At 38.4% G+C, this 24,598-nt stretch overlaps 2 protein-coding genes across 2 annotated transcripts in view; both read left to right on the forward strand.

The window, feature by feature from the left end:
- The first annotated feature begins 3,858 nt into the window (after positions 1-3,858).
- On the forward strand, positions 3,859-10,592 carry LOC127792169 (phosphoenolpyruvate carboxylase 2). Its single transcript, XM_052322564.1, has 11 exons — positions 3,859-4,295; positions 4,556-4,746; positions 5,299-5,690; positions 5,879-5,963; positions 7,211-7,433; positions 7,676-7,779; positions 7,894-7,981; positions 8,205-8,359; positions 8,436-9,434; positions 9,513-9,899; positions 10,046-10,592. The coding sequence occupies exons 2-11, from the start codon at positions 4,579-4,581 to the stop codon at positions 10,340-10,342; spliced, it is 2,898 nt and encodes a 965-aa protein (XP_052178524.1). The 5' UTR covers positions 3,859-4,295; positions 4,556-4,578; the 3' UTR covers positions 10,343-10,592.
- A 2,441-nt stretch (positions 10,593-13,033) lies between these two features.
- The window catches only part of LOC127791884 (dol-P-Man:Man(6)GlcNAc(2)-PP-Dol alpha-1,2-mannosyltransferase), a 30,840-nt gene continuing 19,275 nt past the window's right edge, over positions 13,034-24,598 (forward strand). Inside the window, exon 1 of the mRNA XM_052322045.1 lies at positions 13,034-13,350. Coding sequence (XP_052178005.1) covers positions 13,079-13,350 — 272 coding nt within the window. The 5' untranslated portion in view covers positions 13,034-13,078. The remainder of the gene's footprint in view (positions 13,351-24,598) is intronic.

Consider the following 24,598-nt stretch of genomic DNA (forward strand, 5'->3'; position numbering starts at 1 on the left):
TTGTTAGGTGTTGTGATGTACAGAAAAGTCCTAAGTTGATAGTTTCTTTCAAATATATATATATATATATATATTGACAGTATTGCGTGATACAGAGAGCACAATTGCTTCAATTTTTTATAATAAAATTATTTATCTTTTTATAAATATAAATCATATATATATTATGATCAAATTACATAAATTTTGTATTCATTTATTATTTTTAAATATTTATAAAATAAGTGTTATTTAGATATTTATTTATTACGTTCATGTGATATTTTATATTGATATATTATATATTTGTATTAATATAACATATAATATAATACATAGTATTTTAAATATTAAAATTGAGTGTATAAATCATATTTTGTGTATATATATATATATACAGAGACATGCTACTTGTATATTACTTTTGTATATCTTGAACTACATAAAGGAGTATTATGATTAAAATACTTCTCGTTTCCATGCGTTTTATAAGAGATTTTTTTTATCATTAATACACCTTTATGTAACTTAAAATGTACATAAAAATATATTAATAATATTTTTCATATATATATATGTGTGTGCGCGCGCGCACCTAGAGGCACATGTGAGACACTGATTGCACAATTAGCTAGACATAATACTAAACTAATACAACACCAATTAAACAATGAAAAATTCTATCTCCAGCCTGACAAATTACTCTCTACAGCCCACCCCATGCAAAATTCTATCAAAATTTTAAAATTCCCATTTTAACCTCGCCCACTACTTTCTCTGACCATCTCGATCGTCGCCTCACCTCTCTCTTTTCCTCCCACACTATATACACACAAACACATACACATAGAGAAAGAGAGACTGAGAATGGGTCAGCCATAGCCGACCCACACACACATTTATATATATATATACACATACTCACACACACACATATATATATACACACAGCATGGTCGGGGCCATGGCAGCCGCGGCTATGAAACCCAACACACACACACACATATATATATATATATACACACACTCACACAGACCTATATATATATACACACACACAAAAGTATGGCCGCGGCCATGAAGACCTCCGCACCTCGCGGTGCGGGGGTTTCAGTAACCCCCGCACGGTGCGGGGTTAAAATTTTGAAATTTTAAAATTAAGTGGGCGGGGTTAAAATAGGAATTTTAAAATTTTAATAAAATTTTACATAGAGTGAGCTATAGAGAATAATTTGTCGGGCTGGGATATAATTTCCCTTAAACAATTAATCAAGTGGTACGTCTATGACCTGCTAGCCTGAGTGCACCTATTAATGAATTGAGTATTTTTTTTTTTTCTTTTAACATGGGTTTCTGACCCCTCAACGTAACTAATTCTCAAAAGCCTATAAAATTACACAATTTATATAAGTCAAGTAAAATTTCATCACGGTATAATCCCTCCATGCAACGTGACCACATGTAGCATGCAAGCCCACACAAAACTCACCACACATTATGGCAGGGCAGGACTCCCTAAGGATTCAGCTAGTAAATACCTTTCACATGTGTTGTCAACAAAACCTGAACATGCATCAAACAACCCTAAAATCATGACAAGGACTAGTTTAGATAATCTCGAGAGGTTTCAAGCACTAATCCTAAGAGGTTTTCGAAAGGATCAGTTTAGACCCTAAAGACTTTAATGTAATATTAAAATCAATATCAGATACCTACAATTTTTATAATGAGAACTCATCAATTTATAAAGAAATATATATGGAGTTTGGTGACGAGTATCCATAATATTTGGAGATCTACTATAATTAAGATTTTTTCAAATAATGTCTATCATTTTTGCATAATGAAGGAGTTTACTATAGTTTTTTATTAGAATAATTTTTTGATTACTACTTGTATTTGAATTGTTTCAAGTTTTCGTTACCACTTTGTCTTTATTTTCGCCAAAAGGGACTGCTTTCTCATTTTCTGTTATCGTGTATTGAATGGTTATTTAACCCAAGATTATTATCAATAAAATTAAGTCATCTAATCCAGTTTGTTGTGTTCTTAATTTTAACTTTCATATTAGATCAAGATTCCCAATACATAACTCTCAAATAAATTTAAGAATGTTGAAAATATCCGATTTATGCTTTTTATTTCGGATTGAATCCCTTAATCAAAGGGGGAATTTATAAGATAACTTTGGGATGAAACTTGATTACAATTTTCAGAGGACAGTAATAGTCCCCCATATAAGTTTATGGGATACCGTGATGGTCTCCCGACCTTTCAATTTTCGAGAGACCATTGAGATTTTTTGCATGATATCATTTTAAGCTCATAAATTATTTGACGTCTTTGAGATTTTTTGATCTTTTAGCATGTCTTTCCACGTGACACGCCAATTCTAAATAACTAGCTACTCTTCATTCAAAGACTATTTTTATTTAGCCATGGGCACATATCATGTGATACAAAATTACAACGAGTGTGACCTAATTATCATCTCATAAATAATGAGTGTGACCTAATTACAATTAAATTAGGGGTAACTATTTATAGAAAATAACTTTAACTGGATTAAGGTTCCTATTTGAATCCCTATGTATCCTTATTCAAAATCAAATTTAATTTAAGAAAATACATTTATCAAATATAAATTTAATAAATTATCTAATAAACTCAATCAATTGGATTCACATCCTCACAATCAAGTAGGCTCCATTGAGGCTCAAAAAAAATCTCAAAATTTAAAATTCATTTGTAATAAATTTTATATAAAATTTATTTATAAATAATATATTTGAAATAGCGCGATTTAAAATATAATTTCTAATTAAATTATATAAATTTATATATGAAATGAATCCAAAATTAAAATTTTATTTGCTCTTAATTTTTAAAATACTCTTGATATAATAACATCAAACTAAATATATTATATTCAATAATTTAAATAAAATAAAAAATTAAATTAAAATTATACCTAAAAAGACTTGATCTCTAATATTTGGGTGCAATTTTTTACCCTGTGAACCATCCGTATTACGTCCGTGGGGGTTGATCTGTAATATTTATAATGATATGAGGATGGTAAAGGTTGGCGTTGTTATCAACACCAATGTTGGAAACGAAGATAACGACAGAGAGAAAAAAAAAAATAAGGGTATTTGTATTCCAAATAAATAGTCTTGGAGAAAACTTTCCATTTTTTTGTTTTTTGGTTGGCTTATGAAGGTGGCCTTTATTGACTCATATGTTTCCATTAAAGAAAAAGTCATCCAGTCATGTTCAAATAAAAGGAAAACATTATATGTTTCTAATTTTTTTTAAAAGAAAATGTATCTATATTATTTTATTGAAGTCGTGTTAATAAAATATTTTTTTTATATTTAATAAATAAAAATTAATTGTAATAGCAAGATTTAAGTTCATAATTTTAAATAATAATGAATTTTTCAAATAACATTATAACTATTATTGTTGTTAAAATATAATAATTAAATTTATTACTATATAAGGGTTGTCACGTGAAGGAGACTTCTTGGGGAGATGAGCCCATTTTTTTGGAAAAACGTCTTTTTCCTATCTTTTTTGGGAGAATCTCTTTTCTTGAGAGGATGACATTTTGTTCGGGAGAATAATGCAATTTTTAGAAGGTAGGCTGTAACAATTATATTAAAATTTATTTTATTTAAAAAAAGTTAAAAAGTGAATTATAATCGGCAAGTGTCATTTAATAAATTTTTATTTTTTATACGTGGATAACATGGATTGAATCTCTAATATAAGAAAAGAAAGAAAGAATTGGGATCGACTTAGATTGGTGAGTTTTTTAATTTAATAAGCAATTGGCATAGATGTGAACTCCCAATACTAATAAAAAACAGTAGTTGAATCCTGATTGGAGTGGGACAGCATGATTCAACTTTTGAGCCAGAAATCGGGCAATTCGTTTCCAATAAGGAATGCAAGTCCTCCGCTGAATCAAGAAGATGGAAAAAAACTCAAATCGGCATCTTTGATAGAATATGCCATCTCCTTCATCAATCAATTCATAATTAGGGGGGAGACAGAGAGAGAGCCTTCTTTGTCTGTGTGATTGTGTGTGTTTTGACTTTCTGCAACTGTTTAACATCTTCCCCAACACGGCGAGTTCGATTTGTTTTGGATTCTCTATCTCTATTTATCTATTTATAGCTAGCTACCCAGTTGAAGGTTTTTTGTCTCAAACCTCTTTCTGTGTGTGTGTGTGTCTCTCTCTCACTCACTCTCTCACTCTCTCTACAGAGAGATCATTTCCTTCCTCAGTTTGCAGTGCCCGCATTCAGGTATTCCTATTGCCTAACACTCTTACTCTAATTTCTCGGGATATGGGGATCGGGAAGAATCACTAATTTTAGTAGTTTATGTATGGTTGCTCTGTTTTTCATCAGAAAGTTTGAAGCTTTTGAGCTACATTATCTCCGTCTCCCATGTCTATGCCTTTTCAACACTCTAATCTTCCAATCTTTCTGGGTCGTGGCCGGAATGTTTTATCTGTTCTTGTTGTGATTGATTTGGTTTCCTAATTGTCGGTTCACTTTTCTAGGGTTTGCTCGAAGAATCTAAGTGATGGCGAATCGAAGTCTGGAGAAGATGGCGTCGATCGACGCCCAGTTGAGGCTTCTGGTTCCCGGCAAAGTGTCGGAGGATGACAAGCTTGTTGAATACGACGCTCTGTTATTGGATCGGTTTCTTGACATTCTCCAGGACTTACATGGGGAGGATCTGAGAGAGACGGTAAACATGTGATCTCTATTTCTTGTTTTTGAGGATTAATTGTTCTCTGATTCATTATATTTGATGTTATGAAACTGAAAACCAGTTGAATGTGATTTGAATGTTGAAGTTTGGAAGTTCTTTGGAATCACCCAAATCTGGATTCTGAGTGAAGTTTTAGAATTGAGAAGAGAACTTTGATATATGATATGGAAGAGACTACTTTTTTCTGTTTCTGTGAAGTTTGAATTTTGATTGAATGGTTACTTGTTCGTGTTTAGCGAGTAAATATTGTGGAAGACAGTTGGGAATGATATTAGTTACAGTGGCTTCACGGAAGATAAAACCATAGATAGAAACAATTTCGTGTCTATATAGTGGGGTAACGACTTGATATGTTGTTGTTGTTACATTTACTTGTTCATATGAGACAACAGGTAATATATAATTCGAGATCCTTATCTTCTACCCAACCATTCGAAAGAGTTTTGCTTAAGATCATTGTTTTTGAAATCTTGATAAAGATATGACTAATGAACTATCACTAATGTAAGTTGTTGTGTTTGTGTGTAGGTTCAAGGGTGTTATGAACTTTCTGCTGAGTATGAAGGGAGGGTTGATCCCCACAAGCTGGAAGTGCTTGGCGATGTTCTGACAAGTTTGGATCCTGGGGACTCCATTGTCATTGCCAAGTCGTTCTCGAACATGCTTAACTTGGCCAACCTGGCTGAGGAAGTTCAGATCGCTTACCGTAGACGGATCAAGTTGAAAAAGGGGGATTTTGCTGACGAGAACTCGGCAACAACTGAATCAGACATTGAAGAAACTCTGAAAAGACTTATGGGGGAACTGAAAAAATCTCCCCAAGAAGTCTTTGATGCTCTGAAGAATCAAACTGTTGATCTGGTCTTTACTGCTCACCCTACGCAATCTGTCCGACGATCTTTGCTTCAAAAGTTTGGAAGGTTCGTTATTATGTACTGATGTTTTGGATCTGTGTTTTCGTGGAAAGCTTACTACAAATTTGGTATGAGATGTGACTGATCCTGATCCTATAGAAAGCTTACTGCAGCTCGATCTGGTCTCGATGGAACTGTTCTTGATTCTATGATTCCTTTTTAATCACCTCTCTCATTCATTTTTTTCTCTTTAGGATCCGGGACTGTTTAACACAGTTATATGCCAAAGACATTACTCCTGATGATAAGCAGGAACTAGATGAGGCTTTACAGAGGGAGGTAAGTTTTACTCAAGTGTCGACTTCTGCTCCTTATCTTTCGGCTTCTTTTGATTCTGTTGAAGACTCTCATACTGTTCTGCTATCTCACGGATTTTCTGTATTTGGGTACTTGAACTGATTGGATACTGAGATTATTTGAGTTTTAAAGCATATTTGATTCTTTTCCCTGACATGACTATAAGCAGCACCAACTCGACGTGTCTGAGTCAGCCTGAAGCAGTCGTTTTAAATAGTGTTTTGCTAAAATATTTAATGGAGTTTGACATGACTAGAAGAACATATTTTATAGCCCGTGCAAGTCAACCTTTTCCAATTGTGGGTTGTGTGCCATCTCCAATGTTGTATATGCATTCTTTTAAATTTCAACATACCAGTCATGGATTAGAATTTTCTAATTATGAAGTTCCTTCTCAGAGTAGATGTTTGTTTTTTTGGGTTGCTATTTGTGAACCTGTAAACATAGATGTAGCTTATGCCGTTTCCTATTCTTATTGTACTTAACATATCCATTTATTTTCTAATATGTTATCGCTAGCAATAGAATTTTATACTGTTTAAGCCTGCAGACTTTTGAATTACACCTGGTTGAGTTGTTTGATCATTGATGCTTATTCATATAACTTGATTTTCTAATGTGCTCTGCTATCTTGTGGAGTCCCTTTTCGCGAAAGCTGTAAAATTCAAATGTATTGCTTCATTTAAAAGTGGGATTAAGGCTTATGGTGATGCTGTTGTTGTAGTATTACTTGATTCAAAAGTATGGTGGTTGTCACCTGTGGGGAACATTGCATGTTTTAAACTTTCAAGGTGTTTCTCTTTCACCATATAAAAGTATAATTCAAGCTAGAAAGTATCTGTCCTTTCAGTGATCAAGTAGATGCACACAATTAACAATACGATGTTACCACCATGTTCCTGTTTGCCAAGATTATTTATAAAGAGAGTGAGCTCACTCCACAAAATGACGCTTTTCTAGGTCTAGCTTATGTATATGTATTATAGTTGCACGATGTTCATAGGCTCAGCTTTGACTGTGCTGCGCTTGATTGCCATTTATATGCCCATTCTACAGATTTCCTTGGCCTCACCTGGCTCAGATCCCCTTCCCTTGTATTTAATACTTAACTCAATTGTCAGTATAGAAGTGTAAAGCTATTGTATGCTTACTGAGTTGATAATACTATTATACATGTAAAGATCAGACTAAGTATTGTTGGTTCTTACATCTGTTTGTTTTCATGCCAGATTCAAGCTGCCTTCCGAACAGATGAGATCAGGAGAACTCCTCCAACCCCACAGGATGAAATGAGAGCAGGAATGAGTTACTTCCACGAAACAATCTGGAAGGGTGTTCCTAAATTTTTACGTCGTGTTGACACGGCTCTCAAGAACATAGGAATAGATGAACGTGTTCCTTATAATGCCCCGCTTATCCAATTCTCTTCTTGGATGGGTGGTGATCGAGATGGTAAGATCTTTCTTCATAGTTAAATTCTTATTATTAGTTATTCAAATCAAATTATGCAAGATTAATTGAAGAACGGGAAACAAGCTTAAGACAGTATAATCTCTGATGTTGATTTTAGACGAAAAAAGGAAAAAATTTCTTGAAATAAGTAATGAATTTTCATTCAGGAGTTAATTGGTCTCTCTCTCTCTCTCTCTCTCTCTCCTGTTTGTTGCTTAATATCTGTTTGGCATCGATTGCAGGTAATCCAAGGGTTACTCCTGAGGTCACAAGGGACGTCTGCTTACTGGCGAGGTTGATGGCTGCTAATTTGTACTATTCCCAGATCGAAGATCTCATGTTTGAGGTTTCAATAGCTACTTATTGTTGGATATTTCACCAATTTTGTTCTTTATGGAGCTCCACTCGTAATGTTTGGTAATTATTACCGCTATTCTGACTACCCCTTATCTCTTGCCAGTTGTCTATGTGGCGTTGCAGTGACGAGCTTCGTGCTCGAGCTGATGAACTCCACAGATCCTCGAAGAGAGATGCAAAACACTACATAGGTAAGCAGATTAGTAATGCCAAGAATTGATATAGGTGTTTGTGTTTTAAGACAACTTATTGAAAACAAACTAGACAAAACCTTCATTGTGCTTTGCACCGTTAATACTGTTTCTCAGAATATAACACACCAGAAAATCATCGTCAACAGCACAGACGGAAACCTCGGATCTATGTACTTGTGTTATCATCGGTGTTTGATCGTATACATTTATCATGGTGCAGAGTTTTGGAAGCAAGTTCCTCCAAGTGAACCTTACCGTGTTATCCTTGGGGATGTGAGAGATAAGCTGTATCAGACGCGGGAGCGCTCTCGGCATTTATTGGCCAATGGAACCTCCGACATCCCAGAGGAGGAAACTTTTACCAATGTCGAGGAGGTATCTCCTTTGGTTTAACTACTTTTCCTCTCTATCTGGTCAACTTCTTTCTAATTAGGATTTAAACTTCGTGTAGTTCTTGGAACCTCTTGAGGTCTGCTACAGATCTCTTTGTGCTTGTGGTGACCGGCCCATTGCTGATGGAAGCCTTCTTGATTTCTTGCGGCAAGTCTCTACATTTGGTCTCTCACTTGTGAGACTTGATATTAGACAAGAGTCAGACAGGCACACTGATGTAATGGATGCCATTACCAAGCATTTGGCAATTGGTTCCTATCGAGAATGGTCTGAAGAACGCCGGCAGGAATGGCTTTTATCTGAGCTCAGCGGGAAGCGCCCACTCTTTGGTCCCGATCTTCCAAAAACCGAAGAAATTGCTGATGTCTTGGATACATTTCAGGTCTTAGCTGAGCTTCCAGCATATTGCTTTGGAGCTTACATCATCTCAATGGCCACTTCACCATCTGACGTACTCGCCGTTGAGCTGCTGCAACGTGAATGCCACGTGAAGCAGCCTCTGAGAGTTGTTCCACTGTTTGAGAAGCTAGCTGATTTGGAAGCAGCTCCGGCTGCTGTTGCCCGGCTTTTCTCAATAGACTGGTACAGAAACCGTATTAATGGGAAGCAAGAGGTGATGATCGGGTACTCAGATTCCGGCAAAGATGCTGGACGACTCTCAGCAGCTTGGCAATTATACAAGGCTCAAGAGGAGCTGATAAAAGTTGCAAAGGAATTTGGCGTGAAGTTAACTATGTTCCATGGCCGGGGTGGAACAGTTGGAAGAGGAGGTGGCCCAACCCATCTTGCTATATTGTCTCAACCCCCTGATACCATTCACGGGTCGCTTCGTGTCACAGTTCAGGGAGAAGTCATTGAGCAATCTTTCGGGGAAGAGCACCTGTGTTTTAGGACGCTCCAGCGTTTCACTGCTGCTACTCTCGAGCACGGGATGCATCCCCCTGTTTCACCAAAACCAGAATGGCGTGCACTCTTGGATGAAATCTCGGTTGTTGCTACTGAGGAGTACCGCTCAATTGTATTCCAAGAACCTCGATTCGTAGAGTATTTCCGCCTTGTAAGTACTCTTCAAACGACAGGTTTCGATTCAGTTGTTTTCCATGTATAGGGTCCTTCATTTTGTTTATTACTGCAGGCCACACCAGAGTTGGAGTATGGTCGAATGAACATTGGAAGCCGTCCATCGAAGCGAAAGCCGAGTGGAGGAATTGAATCCTTGCGTGCAATTCCTTGGATCTTTGCCTGGACACAAACCAGGTTCCATCTTCCAGTATGGCTGGGCTTTGGAGCTGCTTTCAAATACGCCATTAAGAAGGACATTAAGAATCTGCACATGCTGCAAGCAATGTACAATGAATGGCCTTTCTTCAGAGTCACTATTGATTTGGTTGAGATGGTTTTCGCCAAGGGAGACCCCGGGATTGCTGCTTTATACGACAAGCTCCTCGTGTCAGAAGAGTTGTGGCCATTTGGCCAGCGCCTAAGGTCCAACTATGAAGAAACCAAGAGCCTTCTTCTCCAGGTAAACATATGCTTTGACAAGATTTAGCCATGAATTCTAGCTTTCACTTCATTTCTATCTCTTACTAACATCACAGAGTCTCCCCATCTTGTGATAGTGCATTTGCTTGCTGCTGCTGCTTATGGAATTGTTAACTTTGGCTGCAGATTGCTGGGCACAGAGACTTGCTAGAAGGGGACCCCTCCTTGAAGCAACGCCTACGCCTGCGCGACTCCTACATCACGACTCTCAACGTGCTGCAGGCATACACCCTGAAGCGCATTCGAGATCCCAACTACCATGTGAAGCTGCGGCCCCATATCTCAAGGGACTACATGGAATCCAGCAAGTCTGCAGCCGAACTTGTGAAGTTGAATCCCACAAGCGAGTATGCTCCAGGGCTGGAGGACACTCTCATCTTAACCATGAAGGGCATTGCTGCTGGGATGCAGAACACCGGTTAACTTACACGCTCTGTTTGGCCTTTTCTTTTTCCTTTGTTTCTAGGACATATATATATTTACCATATACAGGTCTCTGAGGGCAAGGCATGCCCTCTGCTAGGGACCATGTTTTCTATTTGCCCCGGCTGCCTGGGATATTTCAAAGTGAGTCTGTAACTGGACATCTGCGATTACATCACTGTGCTTGGTGCTACTGTCACTAGCAATGTTTCAAACTTCCTTTCAAAAGGTAACTGTTTTGTTGCATGCATATCCCTCTCTCCCTCTCCATATGTGTGTCCTTTCCACCTCCCTTTCTTCCCCCAAAGCAGGCTATTTGAGAAAGAAATCTGTGTGAATGTAACAGTTTTGGGTTGCTTATTACGGGTGTTTAAATTTTGATTCGGATTGAAAAATGGTCTAGACCGGCTGATAAGGGGTTTGGTCTGTGGTCCCCAAAGATAAGACTGGACTATAGAAATAACTGTTGAGATCAGTTAGATGTTATTAAGTTAAATGCTATATTAGGCTTGAGACTTGAAATGCAATAACTAACTTTATCAGTTGCTTGGTGTTGGGACTCTACCCCACCGGTCCAGGAGGTTTTGGCTAAGCTAATAGTTCTTTTAAAACATTGAAAGAATGTTAATGTTATATTAAGTTTGATTTTATACTTTATTATTGTTTTGTTTTTAGATATTAAATTAAATGCTAAACTTAGTAATTGTTTAATTTGTTTTATGGAGTTAGACCTTAATGTTAATTCTTAATTTTACATGCATATTTTTTTTAATTTTATATTCAAAAACTAAAAATAAGAAATACGTGTGTGTAGAATCGATAAAGATTAATTTGGACCAAATCAATCTAGTTCGTTTTCAACTCTTATTGATTTAGTATTCGATTTGAAAATTTTAAGAATCTCAATTTCGATCCAATTTAAATCGAATGAACACATTTAGTATTTAGTGTCTAGGTATACTAGAGGTATCAATTAACTTGTCCTAACATGACAAAGTAAGATCCATTCAACTTACTCCAATTTTAGAGAAAATATTATTTTTTTTAACATAGAAATCGAGAAATTTTGCCTAATGACACTTTTAGTGCGAGTTTTGCCTTCCTAAAACCTATGCGCATAGACTCAAATTGGGTAATCAAGTTGAGTCAAGTAAGTTTGGGTCAAAAATCTATGCTCATAGCCCTCGTGTAGCATAATAATATAGTGCTGTATTGTTAGGGATCAAACACACAATTTGATAGTATCCAACACTCAAATTCTATATGGACAACTGCTAGTACTTAAAAGAAAATATTTGGTGCCTTAGAAACATCAAATTAAGTATATATAATAATATTTCAAATAACTTAAATCTTATCGTGTGATCAACAAAGAGTAATGAGCAATGACCACCGACTGCAGTCATCGCCGTGTCGCCACACTCGTCGCCGTCCGCCACGCCTCCTCTCCGTAAGTGCAAGAAGCCCTCGAACTATTATCAAAGACCACCCTAATTAGATTGGGTGCCTTGAGACCCCAAATTTAAGTGGTTTAGTCCACACATAGAAATGGACGGATGGGACTTTAATTGCTTTTGAGCTTTAAACATTAAGAAATGAGGAAAAGCAAAAGACATGCTAAATCTATCCCTTTGCCTGAGCTCCGCGTCACTGGCCGCCCTTCTTTTTTATTTAAAGTATACCTTTGCCTGACCTCCACGTTACTGACATATTCCCCTCTTCTTTTAACATCGATTATATAACCATGAAAGTACTTTAAGTAACATAATTGAATTGGGGGAAGAAAAGTTTGATTTTATCGAAGTAATATAATTGAATTAATTGAAGGTATAAGTTCCGTTTAATTTTTTTATATATATTAGTACGATTTAATTAATTTTTTAAAAAAATTTAATTTTCAGTTTTCGGTTAAGTTTTTTTAGTTAGAATAATTTAAGTAACCGAACTAATTTAACTTTAAAATGATATTATTTTGATATTTATAAAATAATATTAATTTTTTATCTTATGTGTTTTCTATTAGTTATTTTGGTTTTTTTACGTTTCTTCAGTTTAATTGATTTGGTTCAATTTATATGATTTGAGTTCGATTTTTGTATTTATTAATTAATTTAATTTTTCGGGTTAATTGGTTAGTTTAATTCAAGTTTACTTCTCAATTTACTTAATCGGTTAGTAAATTTTGATCAGTTAGACAAGCGAATCAACTTTTACACACCACTATTTAAGAGATGTTTGGCATGTTTTTTTTGTATGAACTGGATACTTAATTAATTAATTATTTTTTAATATGTATAAATATATAGTGGAAGATATTTAAATAATTTTATACTCCACTTATTTTGGTTAGGTTTAGAAATTGAGGGGTTATTTAAGTAAAATATTAATTTGAGATATGAGTATATTTATGAATCTTAAATGATTATTTTGATGATGCTAATGAATATCTAAATTGGACACATTCTGACATTATGTGTTGGTAGTCAAATATTTATTGATAATTATTTATTAATTATTATCAATATAAAATGTCATCACAAATGTCGAATTTAAGTATTCTGTGTAACAATATTATTTTAGTAATTAATCATAAGCAACCCATTATCTGAGCCGGACCGGATGCGTTCCAAAAAACCGGTCTGGACCGGCTGGTTTTATATATGATATGCAGAGGTCTAGAGCTCTGAAGTGAATCGCAGGCAAAGTGTGTGAGAGAGAGAGACAGGGAGTTGGAGAATGGCTCTTACGACGCGGCAGAGGCGGCCGCTGCCGTCCGATCTGACTCCGTCTCCGTCGGCGTACTCGAAGCTCGATAAGCCGGCGAGATCGGACGGCGGAGAAGAGGCGGACAAAGGATTTGGCTGGATATTGCCGCTGTTTGCTCTAGGGATGCTTCGGTACATGAGCGCCACGTCGAACATCATACACGACTGTGACGAGGTCTTCAACTATTGGGAGCCTCTTCACTATCTGCTCTTCAAATCTGGATTCCAGACTTGGGAATACGGGTTCACTGTCTCCTCCCTTTTTCTCCTATTTGTCTTTCTCTCTGTGTTTTCGGTCAATTTTGTTACTGTTTGCTCGTGTATTTTAGGTTCAATTTACTGGTGAATTCTAGTTTCATATATTTTCGTTACTTTTTTGGTTCGTTTTCTGTGATCATGGAGATACGAAGTTACGAACTGAATATTCTTCACATTTTTATTCCCTCTCGCGTCGCTATGTACATTTTTGTTTCTTGACTGAATTTTGTTGATTTTGTTTATGTCACTTGGTCATAGTCTAAATTCCTGATGAGTAAACCAGGATTCCGAGGGCAAGAAAGATGTAAGCTAGTTAAAAACTAATTATTAGTCTGTACGGGAAGTAGTTGAATAAACAAAACAAAATTGCATCATGCAGCCTTTCATTTTCCATGCATATCAGTTTCCTATCAGGCTTTAGAGATGGTATCATGTCAGTTAAATATCTTTTGTTAGGACTCCTTTCGATCTTCTTAGTGAAGGGGTAGTCTTGCTAGACCAAAAATAGTTAGAGACAGCTGAATCATGGTGATTGGGTGACTTGCGACTTGGTAAGACCTGCCTAGGCCTTGTAGCACTGTTTCATGCTAAAGCCTTTAGTCAATAGTTATTAGCACAACTGTGCTGGCCAGAAGCACCACCTGGCCAACTTAGTCCAGGTGTTTGGTTCATCCTGTCAAAAAAACAGGGTTGCCTAGATTTGACTGCTGTGATCTTCACTAAGGTTTTGTTTGTTTAGTTAGAGAAAAAGAAAGGATCATGACTAGTGAGACTTGAAGCTTTGTGTTTTATGTGATGTGGATGCTACCTTAACCAACAGCATCAGTGATCTTTTTCTTGTTTCTTGATAAGTAACAAATATATAAAAGTAAGAATCACTTTATGAGAGTGAACCCTATACACAAATAAAACCTACTTAATCTTGGCCCACACTTCTTATCTTCAATAGGAGCCACTTTTAGCTTATTACAAACAATCTCTTCTTTAATCTTATATTTTCTTGTTTGACTGCACATCATCATAACATTTTCATTTTGATTATGCTCATTTCTTTGTTTGTTGGGTAAAAAAGGAAGGTGGGGTCACCAACGTAGCAACCCTCTCTAGGCATGACCATGAGGGTCCTTCCTTGCTAGGGAATGTTCGGCTTGAGCCATAGCTATTGCCGGGAAGGTGAGCCCATCACCCTAGCCCCACTGTAGTGCACAGGGTTAGGCTTGCATCCACTGCTCATTTTGGTGTCCTGGGTCTAGGTCATCCCGCAAGCAGGATGGATTTAAGGTTCAAACTCTAGACCTAGGGGATACACGAGACCTCTCGAAACCATTGGTCTTCCACCACAATGGTATTATGCTCATATTTTTCACTTACTACTCAACATTTGTGCAATAATAAAATTGGTCTAAATCTACTATCACATAAAATGCCAGACACATTTTGCTATTTTAACCATTATGCCTTAATTCTATGGGTAACATTCTTATTAATCTCTCCATCTTTTTGAATGATTGATTCAATACACTTGAATTGATTTTTGCTTAGAATGACTCGATCTTCAAGTTTTACCATAATATCAACCACACTTGTATTTTTACTAAACTTACATTTCACATATTTTGTTTCAATCTGTTTGACTTAAAACCTCTATATTCTAAAATGTTCCTTCTTATCTTAGGTTAAGTATTCACACTTTCTTTTGTCTTATCCACCAAGAAAAATGTCACCTGTAAAGAGCATACATCAAGACACCTCTACCAAGATATGTTTAGTGAGTTATAAATGCTTAATGCAGATCCTTGATGTAATCTAATTATAATTGAAAAGGCCTTATTATCTCTGTCAAGTTCATAGGGTTTCAGTAGGGTGTGGTAGTTTATTTTGTATGTCGGCTATAGCAAATTACTTTTGTAAAGGATCAGTTACAACCTATAATTGATTTTTAACCAATCTGTTTGGAGAGGAAATCAAATACTGAATTTAGTTTCTCATTTCTCTCTTAATTTTCTCTTTGTTTTCCTCCACTTTCTCTCTATTCTTTCTCTGTTTCTTTCTTCCATCCTTCCTTCTCAACTCTATTCTAAAAAACCCTAGATTCAAGACTAGGTCTTGACAATCTCCTCCACATGTTTTGACACGTATTTCTTTTATATGATACTTGTCTTTAATAACTTGTATATAAGCAATTCAGAGTTCTTTCTTTTCTAAGATATTCCATAAGACTTCTCTAAGAATTTTGTCTTTTTAAATCTATGATCGCCAATATAAATCTTTTTTGTTTATCCCTATATCTCTTCATTAGGAGTCTTAGCAAGTATATAACTTTTGTTGTTAACCTACAAGGCATGAAACCAAGTTAGTTTTTAGACACTTCGGTTTCTCTTCTTAATCTTTGTTCAATCAGTCTTTTCCAAAGTTTCATAGTGTGGCCCATTAGCTTGATTTCTCTATAATTTCTACAACTTTAGATATCTCCTTTGCTCTTATAAATAATTACTAAATTGCTCTTCCTCCACTTGTCTAGCATCCTTTTTGATTTAAGGATCACATTAAATAATTTTGTTACGGAAAAGCACCCTCTTGTCCTATGTGTTTCCACACCTTATTTCGTTTGGACGTATACAGCTCCGCATAACACCTATTTCCCCACATTCTTTGAATAACTTTGGGAAATACTTCTTCCATCTCTCCTTGATTGCCTCCTCATTTATTAGTACCTATTGTTTTCATCTTTTACTTATTTCACTTGGATCAAATGCCTTATTTTTCTTTCTTGCAAAGCTTGCATTCTTTTATTGAGTTTCAACTATTACTTATCTTCAGTAGTGTATCTCTTTTGGTTGATGGATTGTGGGTTGTCTATAGGATTTTTGGACAGCTATTTGTATTTGTAGAAAATCATGTGTAGAAATATAGGAACAGTTAGGCAATTAGGCAAAATAATAGGGACCGTTTAATTGATACATTATGCAGTTATTTGTTTTCCTAAGTTAGACAGTTTTTTCAGTGTTTAACTGTTTCCATAGGGACAGTTACTATTTGTAATATATATGTGTCCAACCCAAATAATAGATCAAAGAGTTTTACATTCCAAACTTCTTCATAGTATCAAAGCATTTTTTATTAGAAAATTACTCCATCGTCCCAATGGCATCCTTCATCATAAGTCATAACAGTCTCTACTTCTTCCTCTCAAGTTCTTGTTGTTCCTAGTTCTGATAGGCATTCGGTTATGATGTTCATAAATGGAAAAGAAAAAGATGACTATCTTAATGGTGAAGTCCCTAAATCGAATTCAACAAATTCGAAGTAGAAGACACAAAAGGTAGAACATAATACGGTAATGTCATGGCTTATCAGTTCCATGACTAATGAAATTGGAGAAAATCTCATCTTCCACGAGGCGACACAAGAAATCTGAGATGCCACAAAGGAGATGTATTCCAATACTAAAGACATAGCAGATGCGTTGTCAACTAGACCTCTTAGTTATCCAATATTTTAGTCATCTAACTAGATATTAGCAGCAACTCAACATGTTTAAAGTGACCTAAAATAGGCAGACACTTCATAAAAAGAAAAATTGAAGGTGGATTTCCTACATACCAAGGATCTACCGAAGACTCAGTTTGAAGATGTAAAGATCCAAGCAGGGCTTACTTCTTATTTACAGCCAAGCTTGAGGGAACATGTAAAAAATCATGTATAGAAATATAGGAATAGTTAGGTGGTTAGGCAAAATAATAGGGACTGTTTAATTGATACATTATACAGTTATTTGTTCCCTAAATTAGACAATTTTTGTTGTGCTTAACTGTCTCCATAAGGGCAGTTACCATTTATAATATATATATATGTCCAATCTGAATAAGAGATCAAGGAGTTTTATAGTTCAAATCGAGGCATATCTCACAACTTTTGTGCTATTCCCGATAGCTCAACTGGTGCTCTTCTTTAAGCAGTAAGGCTCAGCAACAATGTTGAGTTCGACGTTGTCTTCATGAACGGGGTGCCATATGTATTTCATGATCTCGCGAGAGATAGACAAACCTTGACTCCAGGGCAGATGACCGGGGTTAATCCTGAAAATGTCCGCGAGAGTATGCAGTACATCATCCAAGATGTCAGCGGCTCCACATTTACAACCAAATACATTTTGACAGAAGAGCATGTCATGAAGCTGACCGATGTTGTTATAATTCTTCTCGAAACCAATCCCGAGTCGACCCTCTTCGTAGACACGCACAACTATGATGGTGCGCGAACAGCCGCATTCTTGAGCCACTATCCAGACTTGCTCCAAAACGTAGTGATCTAGTTCTACCCACGCACTTTCCGTAGCGCAGTTGAGTTCATTGAGCTCACAAACAAGGCCAGAGCTGCTCCCAGCTGGCGAGACATCGTCCCCTTGATTCCTGTCCTTGAGTCAAAGCAACTTCACAGGCTAGCAATAATTCCAGCAAGTTTCGACGACTATGAGCTTCTACTAAAAGCCATCAAAACTTGGCTAAAATCGATGTTTGATGTAAGACTGAAGATATTTGCTGTTGGCTTACCAGCATGCGAAATTGACGAGCACTACAACTTAGCAACGAAATCAGCCCACAATCTCGACGGTCAAGAGATAACTGACACTGATATCAAGGCCACGTATCTGTTGGAGTGCGTTCTGTTGGGCCTTATAGATTGGATGCGAGAAATGCGGCCCGTTACCCCTATTATCGGCGTTTGCTTTAGCCCAACCTATACCTATAATGGTCTCCATTACACCGCTGATCTACAAACGGGTTATTCATTGCCTTGGGGAACTGGTGCGGTAGCTCATCCAAAGGAGCTTCGCGCGATACTTGGTCAACACTTGAAAATGGTTGATGGTAGGCATTTCGACTTCATTATTTGAGACTGGTTCATAGCGAATCTCAATGCATTGCTCCGCACCAAGACGTATTACCACCCCCAAGACGTCGCCTATAACGCAAGAGTCGCACGCCATAGCGAGTCAGAACATAGGCCGTGATTGAGTTACTATGTCTCAGACAATAGAATAAATGTAATTTCTCTTTGTTATCTCTTGTAAGATGCAATATAAATTATACCTCATTTAATTTCATAATCATTGCTAATATCGATTCTTTGACACGCACAAGAATAAATTTTTTCCTCTACATGATTTCCGCTGCCACGCTAACGCTGTCTATGTTTAATATAGCACCAACTGATTAGAATATTTTGATTATATTTGCGCATGCAGTAGAAACAATGAGTGCTACTAGCGTGGAATATTTTACGCTTTTTTCTAAAAATTGATATGCTTCTTCGCCTATCGAATTGCAAGAGAAAGATGGCACAAATATAAAACAAAATAAGAATAATTCTTACAAATATTATTCGATTTAGATACCCCACCATTATGAAACGTTTCTATTATATATTACCTCTTTCCTGCCTATACTATAGCTAACTAATTTGAACAATAATTCCATCGTCAAGTTTGGATTGTTATGTGTCACTGCAAGCACTTGGGTGAGCCTATTTATACCATGTTCTCTTGCTTTATGACTCACAACTCATTTGAAGAGTGCCTGTAAAGCAACAAACTATTCTCCTTTATCCCTGCAGATGGCTGACGAGCTCTCTCAGAAACATTAGTTCGAAGATGCCCTAGCTGAAGCAGGCGTTCCCATCACCCCTACCCTCATCACTGAAGCTCTTGCAAGTTACTGGGAAGCATTTTCTCAGGGTCTCGTCGGCCACAAAAAAAACTTATCTTCCATTTGGCAAAGATCCTAATGGCTGGAAGGAGGGGGCGCATGTTGGATTCTTCCGAGAGTACTCTGGCGCTAAAGATCTTCATTTTGCACCAGCCAACGCCGAAATCGGAGAACCACTCCGGCATGTAGATATCACACTTTGCAAAAAAGAGACCGAGAAATGTCTCCTCTCGCTTGAAGGTGCAGTAATCTTGGATGACAGAACTAGATGGTTCGCGCTCGCATGCATAGATCTCCTTCTGAAGGGCAAATATAACATGGAGGTTTTTCTGTTTGATGCAGGAAAAGTCGCAGAAGCAGTCATTCTCTCCCTCGATAACAGTGCTAGAGACAGAATCAAAAGTGTTGCGGTGCTCAGTTGCCATGGCAAATCCAATCATAAGCTGGTTGAGAAGCTCGGATCCAAGGTGAAATTCGATCTTATTGCTGTTGATGATCGGAAGCTCTTGCCCATGGCTAAATTCGTGATAACCGCAACGAGTGCTAATAAACCCGTTTTTGAGATGTGGGAGATAGCCCCAAACGCGGTGATGTTGGCCCTTGGAGTAGACGAATTGCCCATCGACTACTTTCCCCTCTTGATGGAAGTGAATGGCATTCTTGTCGCCAACGATATGGAGGTGATGGAATCTTTAGGTGTCGACTCCTTGGCCCTCTACTACTCAAGGAATGATTTGAAGCTGATGGAAAATGGAAAGGTTGATGGGGTTCGAAATTACGCCGACGTCCTCACCGATCCAGCTCTGATGGAGAAGATTGAGACTTGGGATGGACCAACCAACTTTTCAGCGGCCAGTCTTGCCAGCCTCGAAGTGACGGTAGCCGGCCACGTCTACAAAACTCTGATGCCTAAACTTTCTGGTGCCTACTAGGAAGACCGTATTAAGGCGAATCGGCTTGGTGAGGCGCATCTCTCTCTGGGCAAGTCACTCCCTTGGCTCATGTAGTATTTTGTATCTTTGTGCCATTTCTCTACCTGCGAGAAGATAAATATTTTAATTATCTATGTGTTTGTATTGGGCAATGCCATCAGTATTTAAATAATATTTTCCATATTTAGTAAGCGTTATTCGCCATATTTGAAAACTATTTACCGCTATGTAAGATATAATATTGATAATTTTCAATTTGAACAGATTATAATTGAAATACAAGCTTGGATTTATTCATTACAATTATCGAGGGGGTAATATAAAACAATTTTCAAAAATTAGCTCGGTTTCGTCCGACTCGTAAACATATCCTTTAGGCGTTGCCTTATTCTTAACGAATTTATGAGGTTTAGAGCGGCGTCTCTTTCGATTTCCAAATTCTGGGAAACGGCCCCATTGACATACCTTCTTGAAAATCATCAAGTTTGCTTGGGCCATGGAGTTGGTTTCTCAGTCCTTCATTGAAGCGCACATAATCTTCTTCGCTCGCATCCGCGTTTTTGAGCGAATAGATTTCCTGTATACGCAAGAGGAAATGGATAGCTGCTGGATAGCCGACGCGCAATAGAGCGAGCATCGACCCCTGCTCTTGAGGTCGTCTAATTGTCACGACCGAGGGCAATTCGATCATTCCGTGAAGCTTTCTTTTGAGCTCGTTATCAATTGGCTGGGCCTTTACCAATAGCCAAAGTACATAGGACAGACAGTTGGGATCTTCGGTATGATATCTGGACGGCTGTTGGCACGATGCTGCGCCGTCAAGCTCATCCTTTAGTTTCTCATGCTCCTTTGTTTCTCGGAGATCGAATGTTTGAAATAGAGCGCACAACTCCTCTGCCATCATTCAGGTCTGTAAACTTCTCTTTTATTTGAAAAAGTTACTCAAAATAGTATTGTAAAAGCCTATTTAAACTATTTCGGAGTGGCTTATTCATTATAAATTGGTCTCAATAATGCTCTATGGCGCTTCTATTTCACGTTAGGCACTTTTTTACTATTTATGGTCCCAATATATTCCATTTATAGCAATATTTAATAAAGAAAAGCTTCAATAATACCACGAGATGCATAAACCTTAAGCGTTACCCCATGTTGAGTTGTCAGGCAACAATATGGTTTTCAAGGACCTGTCCCTAAATAGCGAACTTGATTCGGTCGTACTTAGCTTTTAAATGGGCTCTGCGTAAAAAATTTCCCCCACTTGGCCAATCAACCGTTGAACGAATTGTACTTGTTGTCGGCCCTTGGAGCACTCATTTTCGTAGTTGGGTTTGAGGTATCTTTCAAAGTGCATTCCTGCTCACCACACTTCATAAAGTTGTGGTCCAGCGCATTGAATTACGAATTATTTTTCGAGATTCCTAGCCCAGTATTATTCGCTTGCATAAGTTGTACTGTATACTGATTACATCCACTTCGATAGTAGGTCCACGTCTGAACCAAAAAGGACGTGATTTAATTGAGTTAGGCTGATTGGAAACACGTAACAGCCTAAAATTTAATCGTTGGTAGGGACCATGTCCCAATGACATATTATTTAATAACTTATTTTTATTTTACAATGATAATACAATCAAAATCCTTTTTTTGCTTTACTTGGAGTTCCACCCATTTCACCGGACATATCAGCTATTGAGATAATGCTTGGATGAACTGCCGAGGGGAAGCCATCTTCAGCGAGGAATAGGGATGGATTTCGTTGTAGTCCTCGATCCATCCATCAATCTGTCGGAGCATGGTGTGAGCGTTCGGAAGAGGTGAGATGCGAATGTAGTCTCACTTCAATGTTTTGATGAAAGCCTCAGACATACTGTTCGACTGCAGGCTGGTGACCGGAGTGAAGCAAGGGATCAGGTTGAGGGCCTGAGCAAACAGTCTGGTGTCTCGAGCGGGGTAAGCGCTGCCGTTGTCGGAGAGATGCTCGATAGTGTTGGGCGCTCTCATCGTGCCGAAGCGTTTCTCTACTGCCTCTAGCATCATGTCACGGACATCCGAGCCACTGATGCCAGCGTTGGCGACTGCCGCCCAGGCAATGATCTCGCGGTCGAAAGCGTCGATAATGAAAGCAAGCTGGATGACCTCACCGTTTCGGCACGTGAACTCCAGGCCGTCGGAGCACCATCGCAGGTTTGAGCGCATGACCATGACCTTGCCGTCATGAACACATCCTTTGCGCGTTGTTGTATGCTTCTGAAGAACCATGGTGTTGACGACCATAATCCGATGGACATGCTTTCGATTGATGGGCGGAAGGTTCATCGATTGCCGTTCTCAATTGAGTAGTGTTGCAATGCGTCAGTAGCCATAGGTCGGACGCTCGTCGACGAGCCGACGTATGGTAGACAGTAGATCATCGTCCTCGGTTTTGTTGTATGGTCCGTGAGCCTTGGAGATACCTTTGACCTGTTTAGCAAGGTTGGAGCGGAAAACGCCGAGCGTCTCGGCGACGACCTTCTTGGCGAACCTCCCTTCGGCAACAAGTTCGGCTGCGATATCAATTTTGTTGAGTTCGCTTTGGAAAAGGCTTCGCGAAGAATCTTATTCTCCAGGGTCTTGCGCCCGAGCATGTATTCAAGCTCGCGAACCCAATCTTCCAGCTTCTTGACCTCGGAGTTGCCGATCACCGGCTCATCGAAATCCATAGCTACCGCGCCTCCTTCGCTCAAGAGTTTGCGTCAGCAATACAGCAGATTCGACGCAACTCCATGTCGCCGAGCTACAGAGGAAACGGTCTCCCCGGGGGCGTAACTCTCTTCAATGATCTGCAGTTTGCACTCCGTTGTCCAATGCCGTCGCCGAACATCACCAACCATCAATTCGACATGTCGATACTCGTTAGACATAAGCCTATCCTCAAACACATACTTGAGCCTTTCTGCTTATGCTGAGTGTCTGGTCGAAAGTAGGGACAATTCATATTGCAATAAGCCAATACGATAAAAAATAATTGCGCTACTAGCTTGGACGCTATGTCTCACGCTAGCACTTCGATGACACTATTTATACGCTTTCTCCTTGTTTGATGACTTAGAGTTGGTTCGAAGAAATGCTTGTAAAAACACAAGCCATTATTTAAGAAGATGGCTGACCAGCTCTTTCAGGCATACTGATCCAATAACGCCTTAGTTAAAGCAGGCGTGTCGCTTACCCCTACCCCTATCGTTGGAGCACTCGTGGGCTACTATCCTGGCGTCTTCACCGATTCAACCTCCACGGAGAAGATTGGGATACGGGAGGGGTCAGCCAACTTTTCAGTGGTCGGTCTTGCCAGCGTCGACATGCCAGTAGCCGCCCATGTCTATGAAACTCTTGTGCCTAAATTTTCTGGTATCTACTAAGAAAGCCGTGCTAAGGCGAACCCGATTGGTGAGGAGCATCTCACCCTGAGCAAGTCACTCCTTTGGCTCATTTAATATGTTGTTTCTCGGCACCATCTCTCCACCTGCGACAAGCTAGAAATTTCAGTTATCTATGTATTTGTATCACGCTCTGCTAACAGTATTTTAATAAAGTGTTTCCATTTTTAATTAACATTGCATTCAGATGTTGCAAACGAACGAACCGCTGAAGAAATATTCATATTTACCTAAAATGAAACACACTTATACATTTAAGAATGAACTTCACCTATTTATTACAATAATTGTGAATATAATAGAATTTTTTCTACAAATTGACCCTATGCCGGTTTCACCGGTCACGTAAACATATCCCTTATCCTGCAAACGCCCTCGCCTCTAACGAATTTCTGAGGCTTATACCGGTGCCTCTCTTGATTTTCGATTCCTCACGGGGAATGCTTTCTCGTTAACCCCCAGCCTCAGTGGGTCACGACATGGGCCATTTATGGCCACAAAACTTGGTACAAATTCCAAACTGTTCAGCGCAATAAACAAGTGCTTCCAATTGGAATAACTGGGGTAGAATATTCGGGTCGAATGGTATGACCAACCGCTATCCATAGATCACGCGTTGAACCCATGTTGCATTGCGCACACTTACATAATGAGTTGGTGGCGACAGCTTTTTAACTGATCTTCACTACTGCCCCAAATCTCCAGCTCAAGCCAATATAGATATACGTGCTTCTCTCTTTCAAAGCGTTTGCAACTTGTTCCAGAAGACCCATTGGTGAACCCGCTACATCGCATTCACAAAAATGGTTGATGCAGTGCGTGAGGAATATTGGTATGAAGCCGATCTAGAATTCGTTGGGATTTCCATCACCCCTAAGTTCATCGATGAGGCCCTCAGAGACTTTTGGACGTCTTTTGCCAAGAGAGCCGTAGGCAGCCAAGAAGTTTGCGTCCAGGTTGTTCGAGATCTGAGTGGTGCCTGGGAAGGGGTGCAAGTTGGTGACTTCAACAAATATTCGAGCATTAAATATGTTCACTTTGCGTCGAACAACGCCCTCATTGGAAAGCCAACGCTCAATATTGACATTTCGCTTAGGGATAAACTCAACGGCAAGCATCTTATGGTGCTCGAAGGTGTGGCTATTTCGAACGATAGAATTGGCTAGCTTGTGCTCGC

Source organism: Diospyros lotus, chromosome 15 (assembly GCF_014633365.1).
Source record: "Diospyros lotus cultivar Yz01 chromosome 15, ASM1463336v1, whole genome shotgun sequence".
Taxonomy (NCBI): Eukaryota; Viridiplantae; Streptophyta; class Magnoliopsida; order Ericales; family Ebenaceae; genus Diospyros; species Diospyros lotus.

Coding starts and splice junctions, on each gene's coding strand:
- LOC127792169 (XM_052322564.1), top strand. CDS start 4,579: ATGGCGAATCGAAGTCTGGAGAAGATGGCGTCGATCGACGCCCAGTTG. Junction 7,780..7,893: donor TCGAAGATCTCATGTTTGAG/GTTTCAATAGCT, acceptor ATCTCTTGCCAG/TTGTCTATGTGGCGTTGCAG. Junction 7,982..8,204: donor AGATGCAAAACACTACATAG/GTAAGCAGATTA, acceptor ATCATGGTGCAG/AGTTTTGGAAGCAAGTTCCT.